At 38.8% G+C, this 26,792-nt stretch overlaps 2 protein-coding genes and 1 long non-coding RNA gene across 5 annotated transcripts in view; 2 read left to right on the top strand and 1 right to left on the bottom strand.

Moving 5' to 3' along the window:
- Nucleotides 1-2,144, bottom strand: part of ZIC4 (Zic family zinc finger 4) — a 33,118-nt gene extending 30,974 nt beyond the window's left edge. For all 3 annotated transcript variants that reach the window (XM_073359734.2, XM_073359733.2, XM_073359735.2), the window contains exon 1: nucleotides 1,661-2,144. The gene's annotated coding sequence lies outside the window, so the exon portion shown is untranslated. The remainder of the gene's footprint in view (nucleotides 1-1,660) is intronic.
- A 187-nt stretch (nucleotides 2,145-2,331) lies between these two features.
- On the top strand, nucleotides 2,332-7,246 carry ZIC1 (Zic family zinc finger 1). The gene is made up of 3 exons (XM_073359738.1): nucleotides 2,332-3,996; nucleotides 5,120-5,283; nucleotides 6,091-7,246. The coding sequence occupies exons 1-3, from the start codon at nucleotides 3,021-3,023 to the stop codon at nucleotides 6,286-6,288; spliced, it is 1,338 nt and encodes a 445-aa protein (XP_073215839.1). The 5' UTR covers nucleotides 2,332-3,020; the 3' UTR covers nucleotides 6,289-7,246.
- Nucleotides 7,247-14,241: 6,995 nt separating this feature from the next.
- The window catches only part of LOC144930882 (uncharacterized), a 53,255-nt gene continuing 40,704 nt past the window's right edge, over nucleotides 14,242-26,792 (top strand). Inside the window, exon 1 of the long non-coding RNA XR_013636347.1 lies at nucleotides 14,242-14,808. This is a non-coding gene — a long non-coding RNA (uncharacterized LOC144930882). The remainder of the gene's footprint in view (nucleotides 14,809-26,792) is intronic.

The following is a 26,792-nucleotide window of genomic DNA, read 5'->3' as shown; positions in this document are numbered from 1 at the left end:
CTACAACCCACAACTTTTTTTTTAAACATTCACTCTCACTCTGTATATTTAGACAAGGTTCCTAAAAATATCCCCTTGTCAGCCTTCCTGTTATATTTTATACGAACTTGAGATTATTTAGTTTTCTTTGCAATTTGGAGGTAGTCTAAAGAATGGACAATCTAGTTGATTGCTCTCCGAGTGTTACTGCCTTGTAGATTTCACATTATGGACTAAATCCAGCAGAGAACCTTGTAGTGTATGCAGGTGTTTTTAGCAGAAGACATACATACATGGTAATATCACATACATCTAAAGATACCAGAACACACACACACACACAGAGTTGGTTTAGACCTGTTGCTATAAGTCATCGTAAATGTAATTTCTTCACATTTATTTCACAAAATAAGGGCAAAAACACAGCTCCAGCTAATAAAAGGAATTATTCAGACGTACTAGATCCAAAAGTAATTACCGGGTAAAAGTGCACTGAAAATCATCTTCATTGACTGAATCTCCGCAAACTACATATATTTCTAATGTACAGCGAGGTATTTAGCACTGCGTTTCAAAGTTGCTTTTTAAAAAAACACTTCTCAGTTTTTATTGCTTTAAATGTGCAGCGCTGAGAAATATGAGAAATATGCATGCGATATCTATTTTTATCCGTTTCACCAGTACCTGCGGTGGTGATTGCTTCCTAACGCCTTTATATTTCAGCTGAAGAGTTAGAAGTTTCTTTGTTCAGGAATAAGAGTTTGAGGGGCTCAGATTTAGCTCCGAATAAGCCAAATGAAGTACTGAACAAAGGGTAAATTGAAGGATTCCGACTCTCAGCTAGCTTTTTGTGTTTTCGTTACTAGAAATAATTAGATCTAATGAATATGCAGTCGACTGAGTAAATAAATAATCTGCCATTTTAAAATATATATACGTTAAATATATATAATATATATATCTTCTCCGTAAAATGAAATCTGATATTCTATGCCCGAGCACCGTTTAAAATAATGTACAAATGTTGCTTAGCTTAATTGATTGAGTCACAAAGATTTTCTCCTTTTAAGTACCATACTTATACGTTTCAACAATCATTTTAATATATAGTCAATGACTCTTTGTAGCAAGAACAAAAAGGAACTATTCGCAGTTTTTCAATAGACTTTGCGCTGGGGAAAGACAGGTTAATCGAGGGTTGCATCTAGAAAACAACCAAGTGTTGTATGTTTGCACTGAATCCAAATGTCTGCATTTTCCTAACTAAATCAAAGGGAGTGTTATTTCTTTTTCTGCTCACTCATCTGAAGGTAAGTAAATTTTCTCTGGCGATCAAAAGCCTGGTCAGCAACAAAGACACCGCCTGCTTTTTCCACCGTCCTGGTGTGGCAAGTTGAGGAATTTCAATAACTATGACAAGGGTGACTGATTTGTGAACTAGAAAAGGTTTGAATGTCAGAAAATTTACATTGCTCCTATCTATCGAGGATTTTAAATAAATTAAAAAAAAAAGTCTCCGAGAGCTTCATGCAGCACAGAAGAAACAATGTAGCTTTGGGAAATTTACAGTTTTACCTGAATGAAAGAGATCCCGCGGGGGGGGGGGGGAGGGAGAAAGAATAACAAATAAGGGGGGGGGGGGACAACAATAAAAAGTAGAAAGTTAAGAGTTCTCACCCACCTGCGTTCTGATGGGTGCAGAAAACAAGAGTTGTTTCAGAAAACTGATGGGCTTTTACCCAGAGAAATCACGCCTGTTGTTTAAAAACAAAATCGAATGCAATCGGCACAAACTCTGGAGAGCTTCAGTTACAAACAAGGAGAAAACACAACTTCAAAAGAAACAAGTCACAAAAGCGCTTCCCTTTTCAAACCCTAAAAAGTTGTTCAGTGCTGTTGAAAAAAAATCAGGAAATCATTGTGATCATCATTAGCGTTATTATGGAGGAGAGCAAGGGAAAAAAACAGCAGCAAGAAGAAGGACAATAATCAAGGCTAGGGTTATTTTAGCACCCATACACAAAGATCACGTTTGAAATATTTGTGTGCAAAAAATATTGGGCTTGATAAAAAACAAAACAAAACAAAAACACACAAAAAGTTGCTACTCCTGGAAACCCTGTTTGTCAAAAGGGATGTCAAAGCGCTTCACAATACCTGGGATTGATGAGCCCGGCGAACCAATCAGGGAAGAGCAGAGGCTTTGCGCGCCCTTAGTTGGAGAAGAAGGGGGGAGTTGCAAGGGAAGGGGGGAGTCGCCAGGCACCAATGATCTCCCACGTCCGCCTTGACGTCGCTCCTCCCCTTCTCCCATTCATCAAGGGGGGGGACGGTGTCGTCTTTTCAATTCATTTATCTGCAGGAATGATTGCCGCTATCAGTCTCGCGTTCACCGCCCGGCTGAGGAGGTGAAAGTTTCTCCCCAGGAAGATAAACCGCAAAAGACAATATTGTGCATGATTTGCGCCTTTTTTTTTGCAAAGCGGGAAAAAAAAAAGGGGGCGAAAAAAAAGGAGAGAGAGAGAAAGAAAGAGGGAGAAGGAGAGAGTGTGGGGAGCTCGAAGAGAAGAGAAAAATCTCTCGGCCACTTTGCAACATTCCTATAGCTAAAAAATAACTGAAGGGAGTTGATTTTTTGTTTTGTTTTGTTTTTTTGTTTTTTGTTTTTTTGCCGTGTGTGTTGGTCTCTCTCCATTACTGTTACTTGCAGCCAGTTTATTTTTTACCCCCTGGCCTCCCTCCCCACTTCAAACCTCCCCGAAAAGTCTCATCAGAGAGACAGTGGGGTTTTTTGTGCATGTCTGTCTTATTCTAGCTTTCTTGCTTATTTGCAACTGCAAGATCGCCCCACTTTTTGTTTCCTTTCGGGGCGCTGATGCCGACGGGGGTGGTTTTGATGTGGTTGCGTTGGTGGTGATTGTCGCTGACTTTCCAGAGAGGGTGTTTTGCTGCTGCTGCTCCTCCGTGTTTTTTTTTTTTTCCCCTTTTTTTCTTTTTTTTTTCCTTTCCTTTCCCCGGGTTGCTGCACTGAGAGTGGGAAGATGCTTCTGGATGCTGGACCGCAGTATCCCGCTATAGGAGTCACTACCTTCGGATCGTCTCGCCACCACTCCACGGGCGATGTAACGGACAGAGAAGTGGGGCTGGGGATCAACCCCTTCGCCGACGGCATGGGCGCCTTTAAAATTAACCCCAGCACACACGAGCTGGCCTCGGCCGGCCAGACCGCCTTCACCTCGCAGGCACCCGGCTACGCAGCGGCGGCGCTGGGGCATCACCACCACCCGACCCATGTCAGCTCCTACTCCAGCGCAGCCTTCAACTCCACCCGGGACTTTCTCTTCCGCAACCGGGGCTTTGGCGAGGCGGCGGCGGCCAGCGCCCAGCACAGCCTCTTCGCTTCGGCCGCGGGCAGCTTCGCCGGACCCCACGGACACACTGATGCCGCAGGACACATACTTTTCCCGGGGCTTCACGAGCAAGCCGCGAGCCACGCTTCTCCCAACGTGGTGAACGGGCAGATGCGCCTGGGCTTCTCCGGAGACATGTACGGGAGGCCAGATCAGTACGGCCAGGTCACTAGCCCCCGGTCCGAGCACTATGCATCCACTCAGCTCCACGGCTACGGCCACATGAACATGAACATGGCAGCCCACCATGGGGCAGGGGCCTTCTTTCGCTACATGAGGCAGCCCATCAAGCAGGAACTCATCTGTAAGTGGATTGAGCCCGAGCAATTGTCAAACCCCAAAAAGTCCTGCAACAAAACTTTCAGCACAATGCATGAGCTGGTGACTCATGTCACAGTGGAGCATGTTGGAGGACCCGAGCAGTCCAATCACATATGTTTCTGGGAAGAGTGTCCAAGAGAGGGGAAACCTTTCAAGGCCAAATATAAACTTGTAAATCACATCAGAGTCCACACAGGTGAAAAACCCTTCCCCTGCCCTTTCCCAGGCTGTGGGAAAGTGTTTGCCAGATCAGAAAATCTCAAAATACACAAAAGAACTCACACAGGTACAGTACAGTAACCTTCTCTCTAGATTTCTTTCTGCAAATAAAAGAGTCAAGCTTTTCCAGTAAAATAAATGGTGGTGTGGATGGGGGAGGGAAGAGGAAAACATTGGACATGGTGACTTGTTTTCTGAAAAAATGTATGTAAAATGTACGATATTGCTTTTTAAAAGAGGCAGCGTGAGAGGTTAATTTTCAAAATCAGCTCATTAACAAAATTATTTCCTCCTAACCTTTATGAAAAAGAGAGAGAGAGAGAGAGAGAGCTCATTTGCTGCAGAAATACAGTAGTGAAAGAAAAATAGCAGCAACCTGACTTGTTAAATTTATAGGTTTTAATTAATTGGTAGTCGGCAGATTTGACTGTATTACAATGAGAAATTGTGCTAAACATACAGTCAGCCAATCCGTCTCCTCTTTGTAATTCATGTATTTGTAAATATTTAATTACATGGAGTAATATTAAGTAAACTGAACCTAAGGTGTTAATCTAGTATTGTAGTATTAGAAACCAGCTGGGATCAGTAAGAACGCCTCTAACCCCAATACATATATAAATAAATATATATGCACCTCTTCCTGCTTTTACTGTTGTACATTTTTTGAAATAATATGAAGCCTGATTTTAGTAAATTGTTCAAGACGATGTTGGTAGCCAATGTAAGAATAGAATGTAAGCACCCGTCGTAATAATATCCAAGATTGCACGAAAATACAGGGGCTGGGTATGAGGTGGGTAGGTAAAATATCACGGGAATGAGCCGTAAAAGCAGAAACGAGGCACCAAGGCTTGTGTATAAGTGCTGTAACGACTGATGTGTTGCTGCCAGGATTACAACGAGCCAGATATGCCAGGAGCTGAGAAGTGAAAGTGAAGCTCTCGAGAAATAATTGAAATAGTTTGAAATGAAAACTTTTTAAAAATATGCCTTGTACAGCGAGTGAACGATTGTTTAAAAATGAAAGAGAACAGGGCTCTGAGATGCAGCATTTTTAAAGTTGGAAAGTTACAAGTCATTCAGTTTACCGCGATCCTTCGGTCTGGTAATTTAATAATAATAATAATTAATACTGATTAATCATAGAAAATACAGGGTCTCTAATCAGATCATTTTTTCTGTAATAGGTGAAAAACCATTTAAGTGTGAATTCGAGGGCTGTGACAGGCGCTTTGCAAATAGCAGCGACCGCAAAAAGCATATGCACGTGCATACTTCTGACAAACCCTATCTTTGCAAAATGTGCGATAAGTCCTACACTCACCCAAGTTCCCTCAGAAAACACATGAAGGTAAATTGATGTTGCATTATTTTACGTGATCTTACCTCGCCTGTATCTCTGACGTTTTATTGCCGATTTACAACGCTTCTGCTTAAACAGGATGGGAGACTTAAAACGTGAAATGTGTTGACTATCTATGTGGCGGTGTTGTTGCGAAGAAGCATATTTTAAAGTGATCTGTGGACAGGAAATTGGAAAAGACAAGGGCAACCTGGCCAGTAATGTTTTTACTACAGAAAGGTTTAAACAACCACTGTTTATTTTGCTCAAGGGCAGATAGCGCTTCACTGCTGACTGTACATGATCTCAGTTATTTACGTTGTAAGCGTCTAACAGTGGAGTAACCCGGTTAGGGCTTTTCTGGGTGCATTGCTTTAGTGCAGACTTTCAGTAAAGGTCTCAGTGATGGGCAGATGGAAGGGACACAAGCAGGGGAAACTCATGGTTTCTTTTAAAGCCAGATCTAGCAGATCCCCTTCCTTTTGTGTACTAGGACCGCATTTGCCTTACAGGCTAGTGCCTGGCAAGATATTTGAACATGGACTGTTTAGGCATAGAGCTCGAGTCCTGCGTGTTTCTGTGATACCAGCAACCTGCTTTATGAGCAATGCAATGTTTCTCCTCAGACTTTGTCTTAAAAAAACACGATCTGTAGCGTTTCAAGGCTAACCTGTGAATTCAGCTCAGGGGATCCCTGTGTGGAGGGAGGAGGGTCAGAGGGGCGAATGGGTTCTAGAGTTTGATATTATTATCGAACTAATAACTACACTTAAAAATCCCCTTTGTTATCTATTTATGTACGTATTTATTTTTCAGGTCCATGAGTCATCCTCCCAGGGGTCCCAGCCTTCTCCCGCCGCCAGCTCAGGCTATGAATCCTCAACGCCCCCAACAATCGTGTCTCCATCTACAGAAAACCAGACCACAAGCTCCTTATCCCCCTCCTCTTCAGCAGTCCATCACACGTCCAGCCACAGCACGCTTACATCAAATTTTAACGAATGGTACGTTTAAAACAAAAACAAACAACAAACAAACAAAAACCCTATTTAAAAGACTCCAAAATTAATGAACACTTCGAAAGCAAAATAAATACATAAATAAATCAAAAGCTGCCAGTAGACCCAGGACCGAATAAAATGAAGAATCATTTTCTGTTTTGTTTTGTTCAAAGGCTTGGTAGGCAAAGGGGTTAGTAGAATGCATGAGAGGACAAGGTTACCAGGCCAAATGCCAAATGTGTAGGGCTGGACTGGAACCACTGATTAGAGGTCTCAAACTGCATGTCTCCTTGGGCAGCGGCTTTTTTTTTAAATGTAAATACAGAATTATTAGCTTAAAATGTACTGTTTGATTTTGTAAATAGTCATATCGCAAGTTGAATAAGGGGATATGTGGAACTGTGGTCTTTGCATATATGTGAGGGGGGGCGAGGGTGGGTGAGACGGAGGGTGGGGGAGGTGGGGGGGGGAAGAGGGAGGAGGTAGAAATTCAACTATTTGTACTGAATGGCAAGAATGTTCTAGTAAATGTGTACCAAAATGTGAATTACTTTGTATTATTACAGTCTAAACGTCGATCTAACAGAATATTATTGGTATTAATGTGCTTTTTTGTATAAAGTGCAAACATTTCGTCCCAAAGTCCAGTCTAAGTAGTGCAGTAAAATGTTGTTACAATGTCCTGTCAAGAAATTCGTATAGTGAAAGCCTGGATCTACGTGTCAAACTGTTACATTTGTTTATGTAAAGTGATATTAAAAAGATATAAACTATATCTGTCCGTTGCTTTTGGCAAAATACAGTAACATAATGTATATAAATCCTAATTTCCATATTTATCCGCATGTAAAGGTCCGGTTATACATGTTACAGATATTCAATATTTATGGCTAGAAGAATTGGTATGTAAAATTTAGTTTACAGAACTGTTTGGTAACATTTCGTACCTTATTAAAGATTCTTAAATCCCATGAATTGTGGTAGGAATTCTTATTCACTCAGTCAATCTGCTGCAACTTCAGCTAGCGTTAATATATTAGAATAAAACTATACCAGTTTTTTTCACTGCTTTCCATTATGTCATCAGTAAAGCAGCGACGGTGATATAAATGTGATAAATGAAAGGATCCCTGCTGGCATTAGTATAGTGTGTAATTAGTATTTATATCAAAATTTATGAAACAAATTTTCGGCCGCAGTATAATTTAAATGACCTTTGCAGACATAGAATAACAACCATAAAAATAACAGAAATAGATTGCATATGCTACATACATATTAATGTGGATGAATTGTACAAGGAAGTTCCTTTCCATACTACAACATTACAAATGAATCTGGATGTACTATGTCCCTAAATTAAATTAATTCGTATAACACATATTAGGAGATTTAAAAGAGGATTATTTTAGTTGCTATTTTAATTTCAAGCATTTGTGACCATAACTAATTCTCATGGTGTAGATTCATGGCTTTCCAAGGGCCTTTCCCCTACTAGAAATGTAACACTAGGTTCATAAAGACATTTTTACTGATATTTCTTAAAACGTGATGCTAATTTAAATCAATTACTTCTTATGCTCTGTTATTATTATTACTATAATTTTGCCAGTGTTAATAGCTTTCTAAAAAATAAATCTAGGGGGTAAGAATTATTTTATGTAATTTGATTATCTTTCTATCTCTTTTATTTATTTCTCATTTACTTAAGAAATTCGTTCCATTGGCTGGCGTTGATACAGTAAATTTGTAAATGAGAAGACAATATAAAAAATCTAAATTACTTGTGCTTAATGACTGTAGCAGAACGCCTTTTCTCTAAATCAGATTGTCTTTCTTGCAGTTTAGTTTGATAGATTTGCAAGCTGTACTGCTTCCACTAACTTAGCTACGGTTGTTGGAACTGTTGGGCTTTGTTCCTTGTTGTAGCTTGCATGATCGCCCCATTAAGCAGACAACATATCAACAGACAACACAAATCATGAGCTTGGCTAAAGCTGCGAGTGCTTGTGATAAGTCATAGAGTGAATTGCACAAACTGACCTTCCAGTAGACCAAGATGACACTTTAACAGCTTCTTTAAAGAAATATTATGTGTATAGTAAGTCAATAGGCATATTAACTGCTAGAAGTGGGGGGGAGGGGAGATGGAAGTATGTGTTCATATTAAAGCATTCACATTTCTTTTATTGTATCCGTAAACTATCCATAGCATATTACTGATAGATTTTTAAAGTATTTTCATGTCCCCTTAATATTTTTATATCGCTATTTGTGACTTATCACAAAAATAACCCTTAATCGGTCAAAAGAAAGAAAGAAATCTTCGGCTAGTTCTGCATAGACTCATTTCCTCTAAAGGAACTGTGGGAAATTTTATAGTTTAACTTTACTTTGTCCAAAATGTTATTCTTATTATAAGTCTAATATCAGCTTTAAATGAAAAGAGCGCCACCTTGCAGAGGTATGCGAGATTTAAAGAAGTTCGAGACCACTTGGACCTAAATAGAAACTGTAGCAACTTGAAGACCTGTATTTAATAAGACAAAATAACGGGAAAAATGTTTAATGTGTCTCAAATATTATATCCTGGGAATGTTTGAAGTTTAATTTTTCCATCCGTGTAATGGGGAATGAGTTTTAAAATAATACAGGTGGGTTTAGAAATATATGGGGAAATGCAAATCCCTACCCTCACAAATTGGAGAAGAAACATAATTCAGGTAGGGATATTTAGTCTAAAAGATGAATATTGCAAGTTTGTTTGAGCTTGCATATTTAGTTCCTAGTGGTCACTTAATACAGACGTATTACTTACATATATCTGAACACATGGTTAATGATTATTCTTTTACGCTTTCTTACTGAGATCGCAAAACATCGAGATTTAATTTTGTTATTGTATATTTGTAATGCTTTTTTAAACACAGTGACATGAAATAATGAATGATCGCTATACCATATATGGTTTGAATTAGGGAATATTCCTAAACATAAAATTGTTAATACTGAATTCAAATCTACTTCATAATTGCAACGTTCTCCTTGGCTATGAGACAAGGAATAGCGTTTTGAAATCACATGGTACAGATATATATGTTGCAAAGATAGTGATTATTGTATCGGATGTTTAACTTGAGTTAGCTAGCAACGAAAACAACTTCAGAGTAGAAATTAACAGCTTGCCACGATCAATGAAAAGAGTAATGTTAAGGATAGAGGTTGCATACAATAGCTTTTCAAACTTAAATGTACTCTATTATTTTGTTCGTACCTTTAATGTCTGCTTCTTGAGATGTATTTTTCATACTTTTCTTCATGGGCTATTAGGTTTCGAAATACATGAATGTTAGTAGCGAAATATATTGTTAGACTCTATTTAGCAGAAACGGAAGACTTTGCTGAAAATGACTTATTTCGTGTATAGTTGTGTATTTTGATTTAGCCAGTATGCTGTAGCTCAGACGATCACCGCTGCTTTACCCTGTTAGAGCATTTAGCATGCTACAAGTTATCGAAAAGTTCTATCGAGTCAATATGAAACATTTGAAGATATCCCACAACCCAACAATATTTGTCAAAGGTGAATGTGTGTGTGTGTGTACACACACGATTCTGTTTTTGTGATATATCTATATGTACATATATACACACACACACACCAGATATGTATGTGTGTGTGTTACATACACACACATATGTAATTACATAACAATAATCAGTAGTTTCCATCTTTCTTAAAGATTCGTCTTTCCAATCGCTTTAATCGCTTGTGAATGATCATTTGCATTTTTAAAAAGCCGAGGCCAGCATTAAGAAGAGGTAAATAAATACGTATCCGAAAAAAATATATAAGCTTTGAATTGGCCTTGTCTGCTTATCGTTTTCTGCTTTAACTGTAAGTCAAATTAGTAGTCACACTACTGATGGATATGCAATTGGACTTCTTTTATTTGTTGATTTGCTGATCAGATTAGCAAATTGTCAGAACTTGGTAAGTTTTTGCCTCTAAAAATTACCTGTTCATTAAAAAGAACACTTCTTAACAGTTCAAAAAACCCTTCTTAAAATGAACGTATATATTCGTTGTGTAGAACAGTCCCTATAAAAATAATGAGAAGGAATATAGGCCGCCAGTCTGATCAGTCCAATTGCTATTAAACTAGTAAAATAACTATAATACAGGTTAAATATAAAATTTTCAAGAGGCAGCATTGAAAAAATTAAAATCCCTGTATAACAGATTGCTGATAGTAATGCAAGTGCATCTGGTCTACGTGGCTCGACGTGTATTTCACTGGTGGCTACTCGTGAGTAAACAATCAGAGAAACATATATGTATATATAATTATATCATATGCGTGTATACACATATAAGCACACGTCTAGATATAACACTTTTGCATATGTACGGGTTTGTGTGTGCGTGACACGGACGCGTTTGCAGTATACTTAATCTTTAGAATACGTTATCGATCCTGCTGTATTAATTAACCAATCTCAAATATTTTAACAAGGTATTTAGAGAGGACATTGTAACATTTGTATTAAAAAGCAGGAAAATATTGTTGTGAAATACTGATGAATGAATGAAACAAGTATTAAAATGCCCGGAAAACTTTGCAGATGTAGTTGCATACAAAACGTATACTTAGAAATATTGACATTTACAAAGATTTTTAAATAGGCAGAGAAAAGTCTTATTTAGAAAACGTGACTGAAGATTGATCAGTTCTGATTCCACGCAGACATTGGATGCACTATTTTATATAGCTAGATTTATCTATATTTTGTGTATGTGTCTGTGTACACACATATACATACAAAATTGTATATGTGACTAAAATTACAGTAGTTCTATACTGTGGGTGTGTGTATGTATACACACACTATATATGTTCTCTGTCTCTGTCCACACACACAGTTATATATACATATAGGCTCACTACAATTAGCACTTCCATTAGTAGTTTTATTTTTATTTTTTTTTAAATATTTAGTTGTGTCTATATTAGGATACCTGCACACGTGTGTTTAGGCAGGGCTCTTTTTCTCTAGAGGCAAATTATGTGTGTGTGTGTGTACACATATATAGAATGAAATTATCTAATGAGCTACTTAATTGTGGACAAGAAATAGTAAAGAGGATACACTAGTGTGTATTCTATTTTATCCCAGGTGTATTGTAACCGTAGTATGTACTATATACAAAATACAGCCAACGGTTTTTGTTTTGTTTTTTCCCCTGCTAAACTCTATTAAGAAGATTTGGTTCATCTTCGATAACAAGAAACACTGTCATTTGAAACCAGGGGGCTATTTTTTCCATGCAGCTGGAAGCTGTCATCAATTCCTAACATTTATTTCGGCTTTAGAATGATAGTATAAAATAGCATGAAGTTTCCAGATGACGCCCGTACTGGAGACAGGATTTTTAAGAATAATAAATCAAATTAACTACCTTTGAGATATATACGACCATACTGCCTCTCGTCTTGTGTGTGTGTGTGTGTGCGTGTATAATATATATACACACACAATTTTCCGTATATGCATATGCGAGTGTATTTGGGTACCTCACATTACACACACACACACACACACACACACACTCTTATCTTCATAGCGATCAAAACAGACCACATTATCAGAAATACACATATACACATATGCATTTCGGTGTGTGTGTGTAGGGATTTTCATACAAATTTTTTAGCAAAACCTGGAAGTCCCGTTTTATCACATGTTAAGACTTGAAGCCAATTTTTGGATCTTTCTCCTATTCCAAGTCCTATTTAAAACTCAGAAGGCAGAGAGCGAAATAACAAACATTTTTTTTTTCCTAACTGCAAGAACATGTGTTTCCTTTTCGATATTGCCTCTTTCAGGAGGAAGGCTCTGGGAATTTGGAGATAGGTAATGGATATTACTTCACTAAGGATGTTTCCTAGAAAACAAGAAACTCTCCTATTTAGATTACTCTGTGTATTTGCCTGCTGCATCAGGCTGCCAATGTTTCTGAAAGAGTTGCTAATGCCACACATGAAACAGGCTGCTCTCTTTTTAAGTACACACAGTGCTTGGCTTTAGATGTGGACTCCTGCGCATGCGCTCTCTCAGGGCTTGCTTGGGCACTCTGGCTCCACGTGCTGTTGAATATTTATGACTCTCACCACCTCCTAACTGTCTAGAGAAGGTAACCACACAGAGCCTAAATCATCTGAAACCGCTGGCTTTGCTCCCAAAATAGTTTGATAGGGAATATGCACGTGTTTGTTTTCAGGCAGCGATGGTTTAAGTAAGATCATAATATAAGGCATAGTAGGATCATAAACCTCGACTATTAGACACAGGGATAAACAGACAATGTAGCAAGCCCAATCATTTTGTGCAGCAACAGAGTTTCTAATAAGCACTGTCTGGCTGCAGCAGCACTGCTGTAACTGCGGCTGAACAATAATTTGATTAGTTACTTATAATTATTTATGTAAAAGTCCTTCTTTCTCTAACCGAAAAGGCTTGGATATTATTCTAGTTTTATTTCTCATCGAGCATACTGGGTATTATTTTTTATTCAGAAACCAACTGAAAATCCCATTCACTTTCTTCCATATTTAATGGCATTTGATTTCCTTTTCTTGGAGACTCCACCTCTGTGCTCCATGCATCTGTCTGTCTGCTTACGAGGATATTCTCTCCTCTTCCCCTAAGGCATGCTGGACTAATGCAACATATTTGATTTAACGGCTACTTTAGCAAATCACCGGATCCTTCAATAATAATAATAATAATATAATAATTAATTTTCAGATCAGATGTGTGCTGGATAAGTTGCTTTTCATGGTACTATGTGGCAAAATGTAACTGGTGGATCGACTAGAAATGTATATTCTTGTGGGAAGATAGGAGGGTTATTGTACTGGATTCCTGAATCTCTTCTGTTTGTAAAATCTCATTACTCGGTATGATCCATCAAATTGTATTGCTGATATATCGACATCACGTTATATATTACAGGAACACACGTAAGCTAAATAGCTTTACTATTTATTCCATTTGCAGGGGTTTTTGTTTTATTTATGACAATTCCTTGTTCATGTACACAAAGTGATTTTAAGCCTTTTGTGTGATAGCAAAGTTACATACCAGGTTAACATAAATATGCTAGTTTAACATTACTAATGAGATTTTTCGAAATGCTCTGTGTCTGTAAGAAATGATTTCTGTAGGAAACAACCCACAAATATCATACAGTAGAACCTTCAGGTACACCTGTGCCTTGACACAGATTTCTCATTAAACGACTGTTCTCCGTCTTCAGTCTTCAAGTGCGAAGAGGCAAATCCAGCTAGTGGCATCCAATGTCAAAGTTAGCAAAATGGCTATTATGGGTGGAGCAAGATTGTGTTGAAATTATCCAGTGACAATCCACTGCCTGAAGACTCTGTCTCTCTCGCTCTGTTTCCCCCACCACATATTCTAAGATATATTCTGAGACTCAGCCATTCAAACCAGACACCTACAAGGTGCTAAATAAGGCGGAAGAACTTAATTAATTGTATTAATTTTAATGCACATTAAGGGCCAAATCCCGTCCTCAGGTTACACCCATGCAATAGCATTGATTTCGGTGGGGATCTCACCGAGGGCAGAATTTAGCTCGAAGATAATTTTCAAATCAGGCTTCTTGCAGTAAAACCTAGCTACCACTGGTATTTTTAGTGGCACGAAGGGCTGTAATGACGTTTAAGAGGAAATACACGAATGAACGCCCACACACCTGAGTCACATGATTGTTAGATGTCTAGGAAAACACTTCGGGTTAATTTAACTCTGAAGAAAACTGTTGAGCTCCTCTTAATCTTGGGTCTCCATGTTTGTGCTTTGTAAAGACTATTGCAGTTTTGTCTCTTTCCTCATTCACATCTCGAGTTGATTTAGAATGGGTATTTCCTGTTAATCCCAAACTCCGCCTGGTCTCAGACAGTCACGTTTTTCAGAAACAGACTTGCCAAGTCGGGAAGAGTAAAATATTCGCCCGATTTTAGGGCAGAAGCAGGGAGAAAGTGGCTTCCACATGCAGACAAGTGGAACGATATTTTTATTAATGACTATTATTTTGCATGCTAAATTCCACTTTCAATCATTCGCCCCTTCGCTATTTGCAAGGCGCCCGAACCTTTACCTTCAGGCGTATTTGTTTACAAAATAACTTTGGCAGGGGCTAGCCTGACCCGCGGGAGAGTTAACCCTTTCCGCTAGCTAGTGAGCCGCTGCGGTTTGGCCCTCCGTTGATCTGTGTGTGTAGATCTGGCAGAGCCTTGCTCCCGGATCTTTGTTTTGGTGGCGGCCAGGGAGAGCAAGGAGCGCCGTGCTCGCGCTTCCCCCTGACTCTACTCACCGTGTCTCCCCCCCCACCACCGCAACCCGCCCGAAATCCCCTCTTCCAACTTTCGGCCTTTTGCGTTTCCTTTCAGTTTTTCACTTCTCATCCCTCCTGGCAGCGTTTGCCGAGCCCTAGAATCCAGCCCTGGTAAGTGATGCTTTTCTCCATTGCAAACTCGCACAGCTCGGCTCGCTGTTCCGTGTGTGTGTGTGTGGACGTTTTATTTGTTTTGAGCAGAATTGCCCGGCCCCAGTGGTTTCACGTCAAGCAGCACAGAGTAAAACTATTGTCGTGTATTAACTCTGAATGGGAGCAAACAGACCAAATAATCATCGCTGGCGTAGGCAGTAGCCATGGCACTAATACCATTCCCTGCCGTCTGCAAAGCAACTTTTTGTTATGGGGAGAGCCAGGCTGTGTTTTGAGTCTGATCTTTAAATTTTCAGTACACATCAGACCATAACAAGCGACACAAAGTATGCAGCTGCCACACGGGGACTTTTGAACATCCAATAATGATTCGGGGTTGATTTGTTCAATGAACGCTCCCAAGTGTTACACACACCCTGATGCCACTCTGTCCAGGTATCCGAGGAATCAAAACCATTTTTTGCAAAAAAAGAAAAACCTGCGCTTTTAAAAAAAATCTGTCCTTTAAAATCATTCAGATACAGCAAAAATGCCACCTATACATTCATTTGTCAATTCTTTTTAAAAGCACAGCGCACAGCCCTGACCTAATACAATTCACCATTACTCAGATGAGGTTGGATTTGAATTACTCCCTCTCTCTTTAAATTAAGAAAATGAACATTAAGAGGATAGCTGCCCTTTGGCTGACATACCTTAGTAGGAAACGGGTTGTAAATGGGGATTGGATAAATTAGATCCTATCGTTATCTGAGTAAACTGATACCCAGCCTCGTGATTCCATTGACAGAGAAACAGTTATCCCTGTAGGTCTGAAAGTTTTACAAAGTTCAGGAGAGAAGAGCAGCAGGAGGAAAGGGGACTGAGAATCACAATGGAGAAGCCGATCTTTGTAGTTGTTTAGCACCCTCAAGTTCATGGCACTTTACGGTTCTCGAAAAGTTTTCACATTATCACTTCGTGCTGGTTATAAATACGTGCAATAATTGCATTCTAATGAATTCCGTTCTTAGAAGCCCTTGTACCGAATAAGTGTGTGAAACTAGTGTCCCAGTTACGCTAACAAGTGGTGTTATTTTCTTACTCTCTAGCAATGCTGGAAGTGTTACGCGCTGTGTACATCAAATGCAAAGCTCCAAAGACTTACAAGGGGTAACAAATAGGGTTACACTTTTAAAAATACAGATGGAATTTGCACATGGTTTAAGATAAGAGCAGAATGGGAGTGATGTGCTTTTACTTTCGCTACGCAAAATCCAACTGTGTATCTTTGATGTGGTTTCTTCTTATTTTAACATTTCCATAATTGCAAAATGTGTAACTCCCTTAATAAACGAGCCATCGGAAAGGCGCTGCACCATCAGGAGAAAATATCCAAACGCTATTCAAGACGTATCCTGCGCCTGGATTTTTTTGTGGGGGTGTCAATCTATTTATTACTAAATATTTGATATAGACACACATACATGAATTATGTATGTGTGTCTATATACATACCAACATTGGTATTACTTAAAGGGGTTTAACTGAAATTCTTTGACATGCTATAGTAATCTAAATCTCCCAACTGTCTGGGGGATGAAGCATACATTACAGCCAAGTTAAAGTCCTGCGTTAAAAGGAGAACGAAACTCCACACGGCTTTATGAGCTTGTCAAAGTTTATCTTGTGAAGTTGTGCAGGACTTTACTCAGATGACAAGGCACGGGCAACTTTTGAGACTTTTGTTGTTGTTGTTGCTTTTTTTTTTAATTTGCTGTCAGAAGGAAGGGAAAACAACAGTTCATTTTTTAATAAATCATTTGTTGAACATGTGCTACCCAGCTCATAGAGAGCGGTGCATTGGTTAAGGTACGCCGTCCTGTAGTACACTGACTAAACAAATATAAGCAGACAATCCCTCTTCGCGGAATGGAGGAAAGGTGTGCAGAGCAGGTTGAGAAATGGGCCCAATTCTGCACTCGTCACTGAGGCAAAACGTCTATAGCTAGTCTGTCTCTGCTGAAGCCAAGGAGAGTTTGGCCACTGAGTTAAATGGGAACAGAATTTGACCTCTTATTTAAATATAGTTATTCCATTTGGAGTTGTAGCCAAATTTGCTTTAAGATCATAACTTTGTTAGTAAATTATTGGTCCTGAATGAATAATATTAACTTTGAAAAATGTGCACATTAGCAAAATATAGGCACGCCCACACACCCTTTTCCTTATTTACATGTATTTTACAAACAAGATTCCAGCTATACATTTAATAAATCTAAATCATCTGATCATTAATTTGAAGGGTAGCTGGCTGCTTTTCCCAAGCTGGATATAATTCCAAATAAAACTGACAGAAATGCAAAACCATGCCTTGCTGTCAGCTTTTTTTCCTCATAAGTTCAGTATTGAGCTATACCTTCAAAAGTCACTACCTAAATGCAAGACCAGGGTTCAGAAACTATGGGAATAGTTCATTTTATTCATAAAGTTCTTCAAGTTTGTGCAGAAGTGAACATGTATTCAAATCTGCACTTTCTAGGGCAAATGAATGATGTTTCAGAGGTTTAACATCCAGTCAGAAAATTTAAACTATGATGGTGTAAGGCCGAGATTTCCAACAACAGCAGAAGCATATGGATATTCACTTCTGATTTGAGAAAAAACACACAAACATTTCGGTATATCTCCTCCTTCATCTTATTTCAAGTAGATTTTGGGAACATTCACTGTTCACAGAAGCAAATGGAATGAGCCTGGTGACTGAACCCCCTCAGAGATTGTTGTCCAGTGGTAATCTCAAACTGGTCACATATTAGAAATACACTTGATTCATAATTCATATTTACAAGCCAGGGAAGTAGAACATGTGTCTGGACAGAGGTTTTCTGTGTAACAAGAAGTATTCTGCTTTAAAATACCATGTTTTGTTTGACATTTGAATGGCCTAAGTACAAGGATCAGGCACTAAGCTGCGTAAGGAAGGGTGGGCTTTTAGAGGAAAAAAATATTGCACATTTTGGAACAGTCTTAACAGAGCAGGTGTAGTTCCATTTATTATTTAAAAGAATTATCATTTAATAAATATGTTAAAGCCAATCATACATGATATAAGGATTGCATATCAATATGTTTCCACCAACTTTACTGTACCAGTCAGATATAGGCATCATATACAAAACGTTATACCAGTAATTTATAAACACTCCATATTATGTACATCATATAATTTAAGATGCTATTTATATCTATATAATATTTATTTAATTAATCATGCTAAATTGTGTATCCTTGTCTTGAACTTACAGTTTGTGGAAAACTAAAGTATTCAAAAGACTGAAGGTTTTAGACTGGCATTTTGGGTTTAGCGCAGAGAGTTACAATACAAACTATTACCTATATCATTCTAGTGTCTCAATTTAAATAAAAGGGATCACCTTTTGTGTGAGTAAAGTATTGTTATATACTTAAAATGCTTTTACTGGCAGTCATAAAATCAGTCTGGATTTGTTTATTTATTTTTATTCACAACAGTCTGCTTGTAAAACTTTTACTATGCTGAATATCACTGGTATTATAATTCAGAACCTATCCAATTAATTTGCTTGCAATGCTTAGTTTAAATTTTGAAACAAAAATAAATCTGTCTTTCCAGAGTTGGACTATATTTTTTTCAAATATTTGTGGTAGTCACAAGGGTATATTTAATGTTTATGTAATGTGGTTTGTGCTTTCTCACATAATTATTCTTCTCAGCAAATTGTTGAATGCCTCCATGAGCAGCAATGGAAAAAAGATTTGCAAAGCATGTAACTGTATTAAGCTGGTAAAATGCATGAACTCTGAAATAAGAGCTTGATCCAGCTCCCATTGAAATCAGTGGGGAGACTTCTGTTGACTTCAGTGGGAGTTGGATCAAGCCCTACATGAGTAGTAAATTACAGACCCAGTACAATTAACTGCACAGATACAGCATTTTTGTCTGTTTTTTTTTTTTTTACTTACATAACATTATTTACATGCTACTTAAAATAGGTTAATTTCTTGTAATGGTTTTAAGTTTATTGATTCATCTTGCAAAAAATATATATCTTTGGCTCACAAAAGGTGTCTTTGAATATATACTAAATAAGAAGTGGCAGCCAACTAACAGTCATTTCCAGTATGATGCCCCGGTCAGCCATATGACTACAAGTTGAAAATTGACCAGATTTCCACACCTTTCATATTTGCCAAGGATTAGCACATGTGAGAAAAACATTCCTTTACGTATGTCTTTTACAAATAGAATGAAATAATTCCCTGATAATATTGGGAACCGTTTGTGCAGTTGGTGCTTTGTGTTATGAGATGTCACATTCAATAAAACTTTTATAGTAATTTGAATATTTCTATTGGGGTATGCTGGGTATGGAGCTGATCCTGTTCCCATTGGAGTCACTGGAAGATTTCAGTGAGAGCAGGATCAGACTTTGTTTTTCCATGATAGTTCTCATACTGATGATATTTACTATCTGCAGTACATTAGTGCCCATTTTGGTTCATTTTTGTTTTAACAGAAGAACTTCACTGTATGTAGAAGTTCACCATAACTGGAATTTTAATTTTCATATGCAGTGTATATTGAAAGTATTTAAGACTTTTAACCTACTCTTCTATAAATGGAGATTCATTATTTAGGTATTCGGTACAATTAGGTTCCACTATATATTTAAGAAGTCCAGTAGAACATTGAATTTTAAAACCATAACAACACAATATTGTACAGTGTTTTTAGTAGTCACATGGTGAGGGCCATATCCCTCATTCCAAACTCTGGCAAAACTTCCACTGACTCTTTAGAAAGCTTGGACACATATTAAAAAAAAGTCACACCAATTATAAGGACAGTGTTTCACTGTTAGCCCAGTATTTGGATTCTAACTTATAACAACAGTCATAAGTATACATGCTCTTTGTGTTCCTGGTAGTACACTACAAAATATTGAGAGGCAAACACAACTGTACTAAAAGGTTGCAAACAACTCATTTCTGGTATGAAAGCTATTCAATGACAATTTGACTGGTTCACTGTCTTTTCTAAATATAACTTTTAGATATATTATCTATAGACAAACTTCTGAAGTCCTTCCTCAGACCTTCATTGTAGTACTCTGATACTAGATTTCAATAATATTTTTACCTGTATAAGGGCAGAGCAAGGATTTCATAATTCAGTCCTGTATACATTCCTGAAATTCTAGTAAAGAAACATAATTTCATATCTGCCATCCCCAAACACCGATCTAGTTCCAAGTTCCACATGATAAGTGTGCTAAATGTAAAAGTATTTTGAGTAAATGCCATACAGCTGTTTGTAGCTTGCAATTACTGTTTTGTATTGTGCCTGCTTGTGTTTTGTGTCCTACTATAAATCCTGCAAGTGGACTCTGTATTCCTGACATATCGTGCTGGATTTTATATAAGTCTATAGATTTTATTCCAAGTAGTCCAAAATAATGAAACATTATAAATATTAGCTAGTTTTGCTCCAACACATGGTGATGTAGATTTGTAGAGATTTATGAAAGGCAATGACCAAATGAATACAATTATACATGACGCCATCTTATTAGTTAATTCTATAAATTAGTATCTCAGCACCGCATTGACAATCAATAATTTTACTCAGCAACTGTTTGAATGTCCCATAATACATGTATTATTTCTTCACCCCAAAATAAATTTCCACACCTAAAGGATTACATAAAGGCCAGATGCTGCTTCCTTTACACTGGAAAAACTCCCCTTGTCTTCAAGGGGAGTTTTGCCTGAGTAAGGAATGCAGGATAGGCCCATTTATGTCATGCGTCTGACTAAAATCCTCATAATTAAGGGGAATGGTGATATATTGTATATAACATACTCTACAGCGCCTGGGCATTGTTGCTTACATGGGGACTATAAAGCCTTTCCACAGACTTTAACGGGGGTTGGATCAAGCCCGCGAGTGCACATACACTATTCTAGAGTTGATGAAAAAGAAGCAATTCCTCTTTGGTACCTTAGCTCAACTGGTGACTTAAAGGTGAACTTTTCATTCTTTGTTGGGTAGAGATCAATCCTCAGTGTGGGTCTAAGCTGTTATTTGTAAGTATTTGCTTGTATCATATTAATTAAAAAGATAAGATCTACAAAACAAAACTCTATTTCAAGAGACAGAGAATTTGCAGAGTTGTTGACAGAAACTTTGGACTTGGCAGCTGTTATAGTCTATCATAAATATTTTAGGATTTAAAAAAATGTAAATATATTTAATAAATGACTCAAATGAGTATTTTTTAGACATGATATTTTGTTTAGCAGTGTTCTTTGTCTTTCATGTAAGTGAATCATTCGCAATCTCCTGATCTTAACTCAAGAGGACGTGACAACTATTTATTGATAACCCTTACATCTGTTCCAGTTTACTATGATTGCATATACACAGTAGCCAAGATTTTCAAAAATGGGAGCCAAAGTTTAGGCTCTTAGATACTCACCTAGGTACCTAAATAAATAGCCTGTTTTTTTCTTTTTTTAAATACTCCCACTGACTTTAATGCAAGATACTAAAATATAAAATAGCTGCTAAAAATCCTTCAGTGATCTGGGCCTGTTTCTCATTTATAGTAAGGCCCATTTATGGGATCTCAGGAGTGCAAAGGCCATTTTACACCAACTTTGAGCCCCTTTGAACTGCAAGAATGGTGTAAATGGGTCTTGGTGCAAATGAGAATCAGGCCCTTTATTTATTTTTTCTGATTTTTTTTAAAGGGGTACTTATTGCTGGTGGAACACATGAGTTTGTCAGCACTGGAGACTACAGTATAGTATGATTTCACTAATAACTGGGATGCCTATTACAGATTACCACATTTTGCAAATTAGTGAGTAATCAAGTGAACACCATAAAAATCTGCATAACAAAATGTACTTTAATTTATTTTTACAACCATATGTTAGTTTTAATTTGTGTTAATAATTCATAGCGTGCTAGCAAATATACTGTAGAATATTTTTTTAAAGTAATTACATTTTAGTAACATGAGACCTTCATTGTAGTACTCTGATACTAAATCCTTTGTGAGAAGAGAGTGAGACTGCAGGTTTTGTTTGTTTTTTTGGGGAAAGTTATTGAGTTTGTGGATGAATACAGTGACACTTATCAGGTTTCTTGTGCACTCTGTCAGTGTCTTATTCAAAGCCCATTGAGGACACTGGGTCTTCGGATTGACTTTGTATCAGGCCTTATATACATAACAGCTCAGACAGTGAGAGCTTCTCCACTCTGCTAGTCTTAGCCCTGAACTGGAAGTCCTCTTTTAGGGATGGTAGTTCAATTCACATGCTCAGGTCACTGGTTTCTCTGTTAACGCTTCCAACCAAGCTACCAACTAGTGCTCATTGTTTTGATGGAGTTGGTGAGGTCTACTTTTCCACAGGTGATGTCTACTTGTCAACTTGGACAGGATCCACCATGCATTTCAAGCATGCCAACAAAGAGCCATCAGATGATAACTTTTTGTCACCTCTAACCTGGATTTGATCTTGTGATATAGAGGAAAACAGCCTTCTGGTTACTCACCCCTCCCCATCACTCCCCAAGGATTTAGTTAAAAGTTCACTGAAAATATATACAACCAGTGTGCAATGCTCACCTTTATGTCTTTCCCTCTTCCCCCACTTATTACTACATAGTCTGATGGCTTGTAAAGTTTACATTTTATAAAAAAATTACTCCACCACAATAAACATGTGTCATTTAGCTAGTCTAGAGCATATTAAATGCATGAGACACATGCAGTACTTATTAATATTTTCTATGGTGCAGTAGGATCTTAGAGTTTATCATGTTTACATCAGTCCTGGAAAACTGCCAATAAAACTGATCAGGATTTGTTGTATCTACAGATCTGGGAGGATACGCCGAAGGACTTTCTGGAAAAAAAATATATGTGGCTCTGGAGGACATTCACTGAGCTCATTATTATAAAAGATAATGGAGGGGTTGGATTATCCTGTCAGGAGCAGGAGTCAGAAGATCTAAATTCTACGCTCTGTTCTGTTATAGACTTCCTCTCTGAGCTTGAGCAAGGCAATTTGGCCTCATTCTGCTGAGCACCTTCTGAGATGTTGTGAGCATCCTCAACTGTCAATTGAGGGTGCTCAACCTCATACAGATTTTGGCCCCTAATTTTTCTGTTTCTTAGTTTCCTTATGTGGATGATGGGGATAATAACCAATTTGGCAAAGATGTGAGGACAAACTAATGTGTGGAAAGCACATTGAAATCCTTAGTTCATCGGTGCAAAGTATTCTAATAGTATTTAATATATTATAATATAAAATGAACAGACAACCTTTATAATGTTCTCCTACCTTAATTCACAATGTAAGGCCACAGTGCATAATTCTTTACAAAGTTGTGTCCTTTAAAATATGCAGTAAACCAGAGATTTTCCTTTTTATTGGACTAATCCTGATAATATGAGATGTACTGGCAACTTGAGATAATGGATTATAATTAAGGTAATTATAGGTTTCTTAATGACATAGTGGCCACAATTTAGAGTAGACAGGAAAATGAGGTTTAGAAATGGACTTTGAATTTTTGATTCTCAGGTTGGTGTAGATTGAAGTTATCACACACAAATGCAAGAAGCCTGGGAAACAAGCAGGGAGAACTGGAAGTCCTGGCACAGTCAAGGAATTATGATGTGATTGGAATAACAGAGACTTGGTGGGATAACTCACATGACTGGAGTACTGTCATGGACGGATATAAACTCTTCCGGAAGGACAGGCAGGGCAGAAAAGGTAGGGGAGTTGCATTGTATGTAAGAGAGCAGTATGATTGCTCAGAGCTCCGGTATGAAACTGCAGAAAAACCTGAGAGTCTCTGGATTAAGTTTAGAAGTGTGAGCAACAAGGATGATGTTGTGGTGGGAGTCTGCTATAGACCACCGGACCAGGGGGATGAGGTGAATGAGGCTTTCTTCTGGCAACTAATGGAAGTTACTAGATCTCAGGCCCTAGTTCTCATGGGAGACTTCAATCACCCTGATATCTGCTGGGAGAGCAATACAGCGGTGCACAGACAATCCAGAAAGTTTTTGGAAAGTGTAGGGGACAATTTCCTGGTGCAAGTGCTGGAGCAACCAACTAGGGGCAGAGCTCTTCTTGAACTGTTGCTCACAAACCGGGAAGAATTAGTAGGGGAAGCAAAAGTGGATGGGAACCTGGGAGGCAGTGACCATGAGATGGTCGAGTTCAGGATCCTGACACAAGAAAGAAAGGAGAGCAGCAGAATACAGACCCTGGGCTTCAGAAAAGCAGACTTTGAGTCCCTCAGGGAACTGATGGGCAGGATCCCCTGGGAGAATAACATGAGGGGGAAAGGAGTCCAGGAGAGCTGGTTGTATTTTAAAGAATCCTTATTGAGGTGCGTAGAAAGAATAATAAATATGTCAGGCGACCAGCTTGGCTTAACAGTGAAATCCTTGGTGATCTTAAACACAAAAAAGAAGCTTACAAGAAGTGGAAGATTGGACAAATGACCAGGGAAGAGTATAAAAATATTGCTCGGGCATGCAGGAGTGAAATCAGGAAGGCCAAATCACACCTGGAGTTGCAGCAAGCAAGAGATGTTAAGAGTAACAAGAAGGGTTTCTTCAGGTATGTTAGCAACAAGAAGAAAGTCAAGGAAAGTGTGGGCCCCTTACTGAATGAGGGAGGCAACCTAGTGACAGAGGATGTGGAAAAAGCTAATGTACTCAATGCTTTTTTTGCCTCTGTCTTCACGAAAAAGGTCAGCTCCCAGACTACTGCACTGGGCAGGACAGCTTGGGGAGGAGGTGACCAGCCCTCTGTGGAGAAAGAAGTGGTTCTGGTCTATTTAGAAATGCTGGATGAGCACAAGTCCATGGGGACAGATGCGCTGCATCTGAGAGTGCTAAAGGAGTTAGCGGATGTGATTGCAGAGCCATTGGCCATTATCTTTGAAAACTCATGGAGATCGGGGGAGGTCCCGGACGACTGGAAAAAGGCTAATGTAGTGCCCATTTTTAAAAAAGGGAAGAAGTAGGATCCTGGGAACTACAGGCCAGTCAGCCTCACCTCAATCCCTGGAAAAATCATGGAGCAGGTCCTCAAGGAATCAATTCTGAAGCACTAAGAGGAGAGGAAAGTGATCAGGAACAGTCAGCATGGATTCACCAATGGCAAGTCATGCCTGACTAATATAATTGCCTTCTATGACGAGATAACTGGCTCTATGGATGAGGGGAAAGCAGTGGACGTGTTGTTCCTTGACTTTAGCAAAGCTTTTGACACAGTTTCCCACAATATTCTTGCCAGCAAGTTAAAGAAATATGGGTTGGATGAATGGACTATAAGGTGGATAGAAAGCTGGCTAGATTGTCGGGCTCAATGGGTGGTGATCAATGGCTTCATGTCTAGTTGGCAGCCGGTATCAAGTGGAGCGCACCAGGGGTCGGTCCTGGGGCCGTTTTTATTCAATATCTTAATTAATGATCTGGAGGATGGCGTGGATTGCACCCTCAGCAAGTTTCCAGATGACACTAAACTGGGAAGAGAGGTAGATATGCTGGAGGGTAGGGGTAGGATACAGAGGGACCTAGACAAATTAGAAGATTGGGCCAAAAGAAATCTGATGAGGTTCAACAAGGACAAGTGCAGAGTCCTGCACTTAGGAAGGAAGAATCCCATGCACCGTTACAGACTAGGGACTGAATGGCTAGGAAGCAGTTCTTCAGAAAAGGACCTAGGGGTTACAGTGGACGAGAAGCTGGATATGAGTCAACAGTGTGCCCTTGTTGCCAAGAAGGCCAATGGCATTTTGGGCTGTATAAGTAGGGGTATTGCCAGCAGATCGAGGGACGTGATCGTTCCCCTCTATTCGACATTGGTGAGGCCTCATCTGGAGTACTGTGTCCAGTTTTGGGCCCCACACTACAAGAAAGATGTGGAAAAATTGGAAAACATCCAGTGGAGGGCAACAAAAATGATTAGGGGACTGGAACACATGAGTTATGAGGAGAGGCTGAGGGAAATGGGATTGTTTAGTCTGCAGAAGAGAAGAATGAGGGGGGATTTGATAGCTGCTTTCAGCTACCTGAGAGGGGGTTCCAAAGAGGATGGATCTAGACTGTTCTCAGTGGTAGCAGATGACAGAACGAGGAGTAATGGTCTCAAGTTGCAGTGGGGAAGGTTTAGGTTGGATATTAGGAAAAACTTTTTCACTAGAAGGGTGGTGAAGCACTGGAATGCGTTACCTAGGGAGGCGGTGGAATCTCCTTCCTTAGAATTTTTTAAGGTCAGGCTTGACAAAGCCCTTGCTGGGATGATTTAGTTGGGGATTGGTCCTTCCTTGAGCAGGGGGTTGGACTAGATGACCTCCTGAGGTCCCTTCCAACCCTGATATTCTATGATTCTATGATCATAGAACTAATATGTCTCTGCTAACATTGGAGGAAGAAGTGAGGGGTAACTCACCCTCTCCTAGTTTATTGACTTGATCCTTGTTTAAAGGGAAGCAGCCTACTGGTCCTGGTGGAATGTAAAAAATAGAAAAGGAAAAAGTAATTGTGGGGAGAGAAACAGCAATATTTAGCGTAGTAGTTGTTGCTATCAAGCATTGCAATAAACAGTTACAGAGATTTCTTTAAACATGGTGTTAAACACGACTTTGCTGTCAGCATAGGTAGGGACAAGTTGGGTGAGCTGATTGAGGTTAACTGTATGGTTCAAATGTGATTTAGCCATTACATGATAAGTCCTAACTCGAGCTCTAATGCGGGGCTTAGACATTACATAGGCCTTGTGCTGGGCCTGTGAAGAGGAATGAATTACACCTTTTTGTACCTAACTGTTGGTCATAAATTTTTCCAGGCCATGAGTACATGTAAGAAGTTGACCATATTTTCAAATTAAGAAAACACTTATGTGCAACAACTTTCAGG

This window comes from Lepidochelys kempii, chromosome 9 (genome assembly GCF_965140285.1).
Source record: "Lepidochelys kempii isolate rLepKem1 chromosome 9, rLepKem1.hap1, whole genome shotgun sequence".
Lineage (NCBI taxonomy): Eukaryota > Metazoa > Chordata > Testudines > Cheloniidae > Lepidochelys > Lepidochelys kempii.
Note: the sequence above shows the minus strand (reverse complement) of the source record. Positions and strands in the feature narration are given on the sequence as shown.

Bases quoted from the DNA above. Each gene is read 5' to 3' on its own strand.
- ZIC1 (XM_073359738.1), top strand. From the start codon at position 3,021: ATGCTTCTGGATGCTGGACCGCAGTATCCCGCTATAGGAGTCACTACC. The intron at 3,997-5,119 runs GTACAGTACAGT...TTTCTGTAATAG, and splicing joins ACACAAAAGAACTCACACAG to GTGAAAAACCATTTAAGTGT. The intron at 5,284-6,090 runs GTAAATTGATGT...TTTATTTTTCAG, and splicing joins CCCTCAGAAAACACATGAAG to GTCCATGAGTCATCCTCCCA.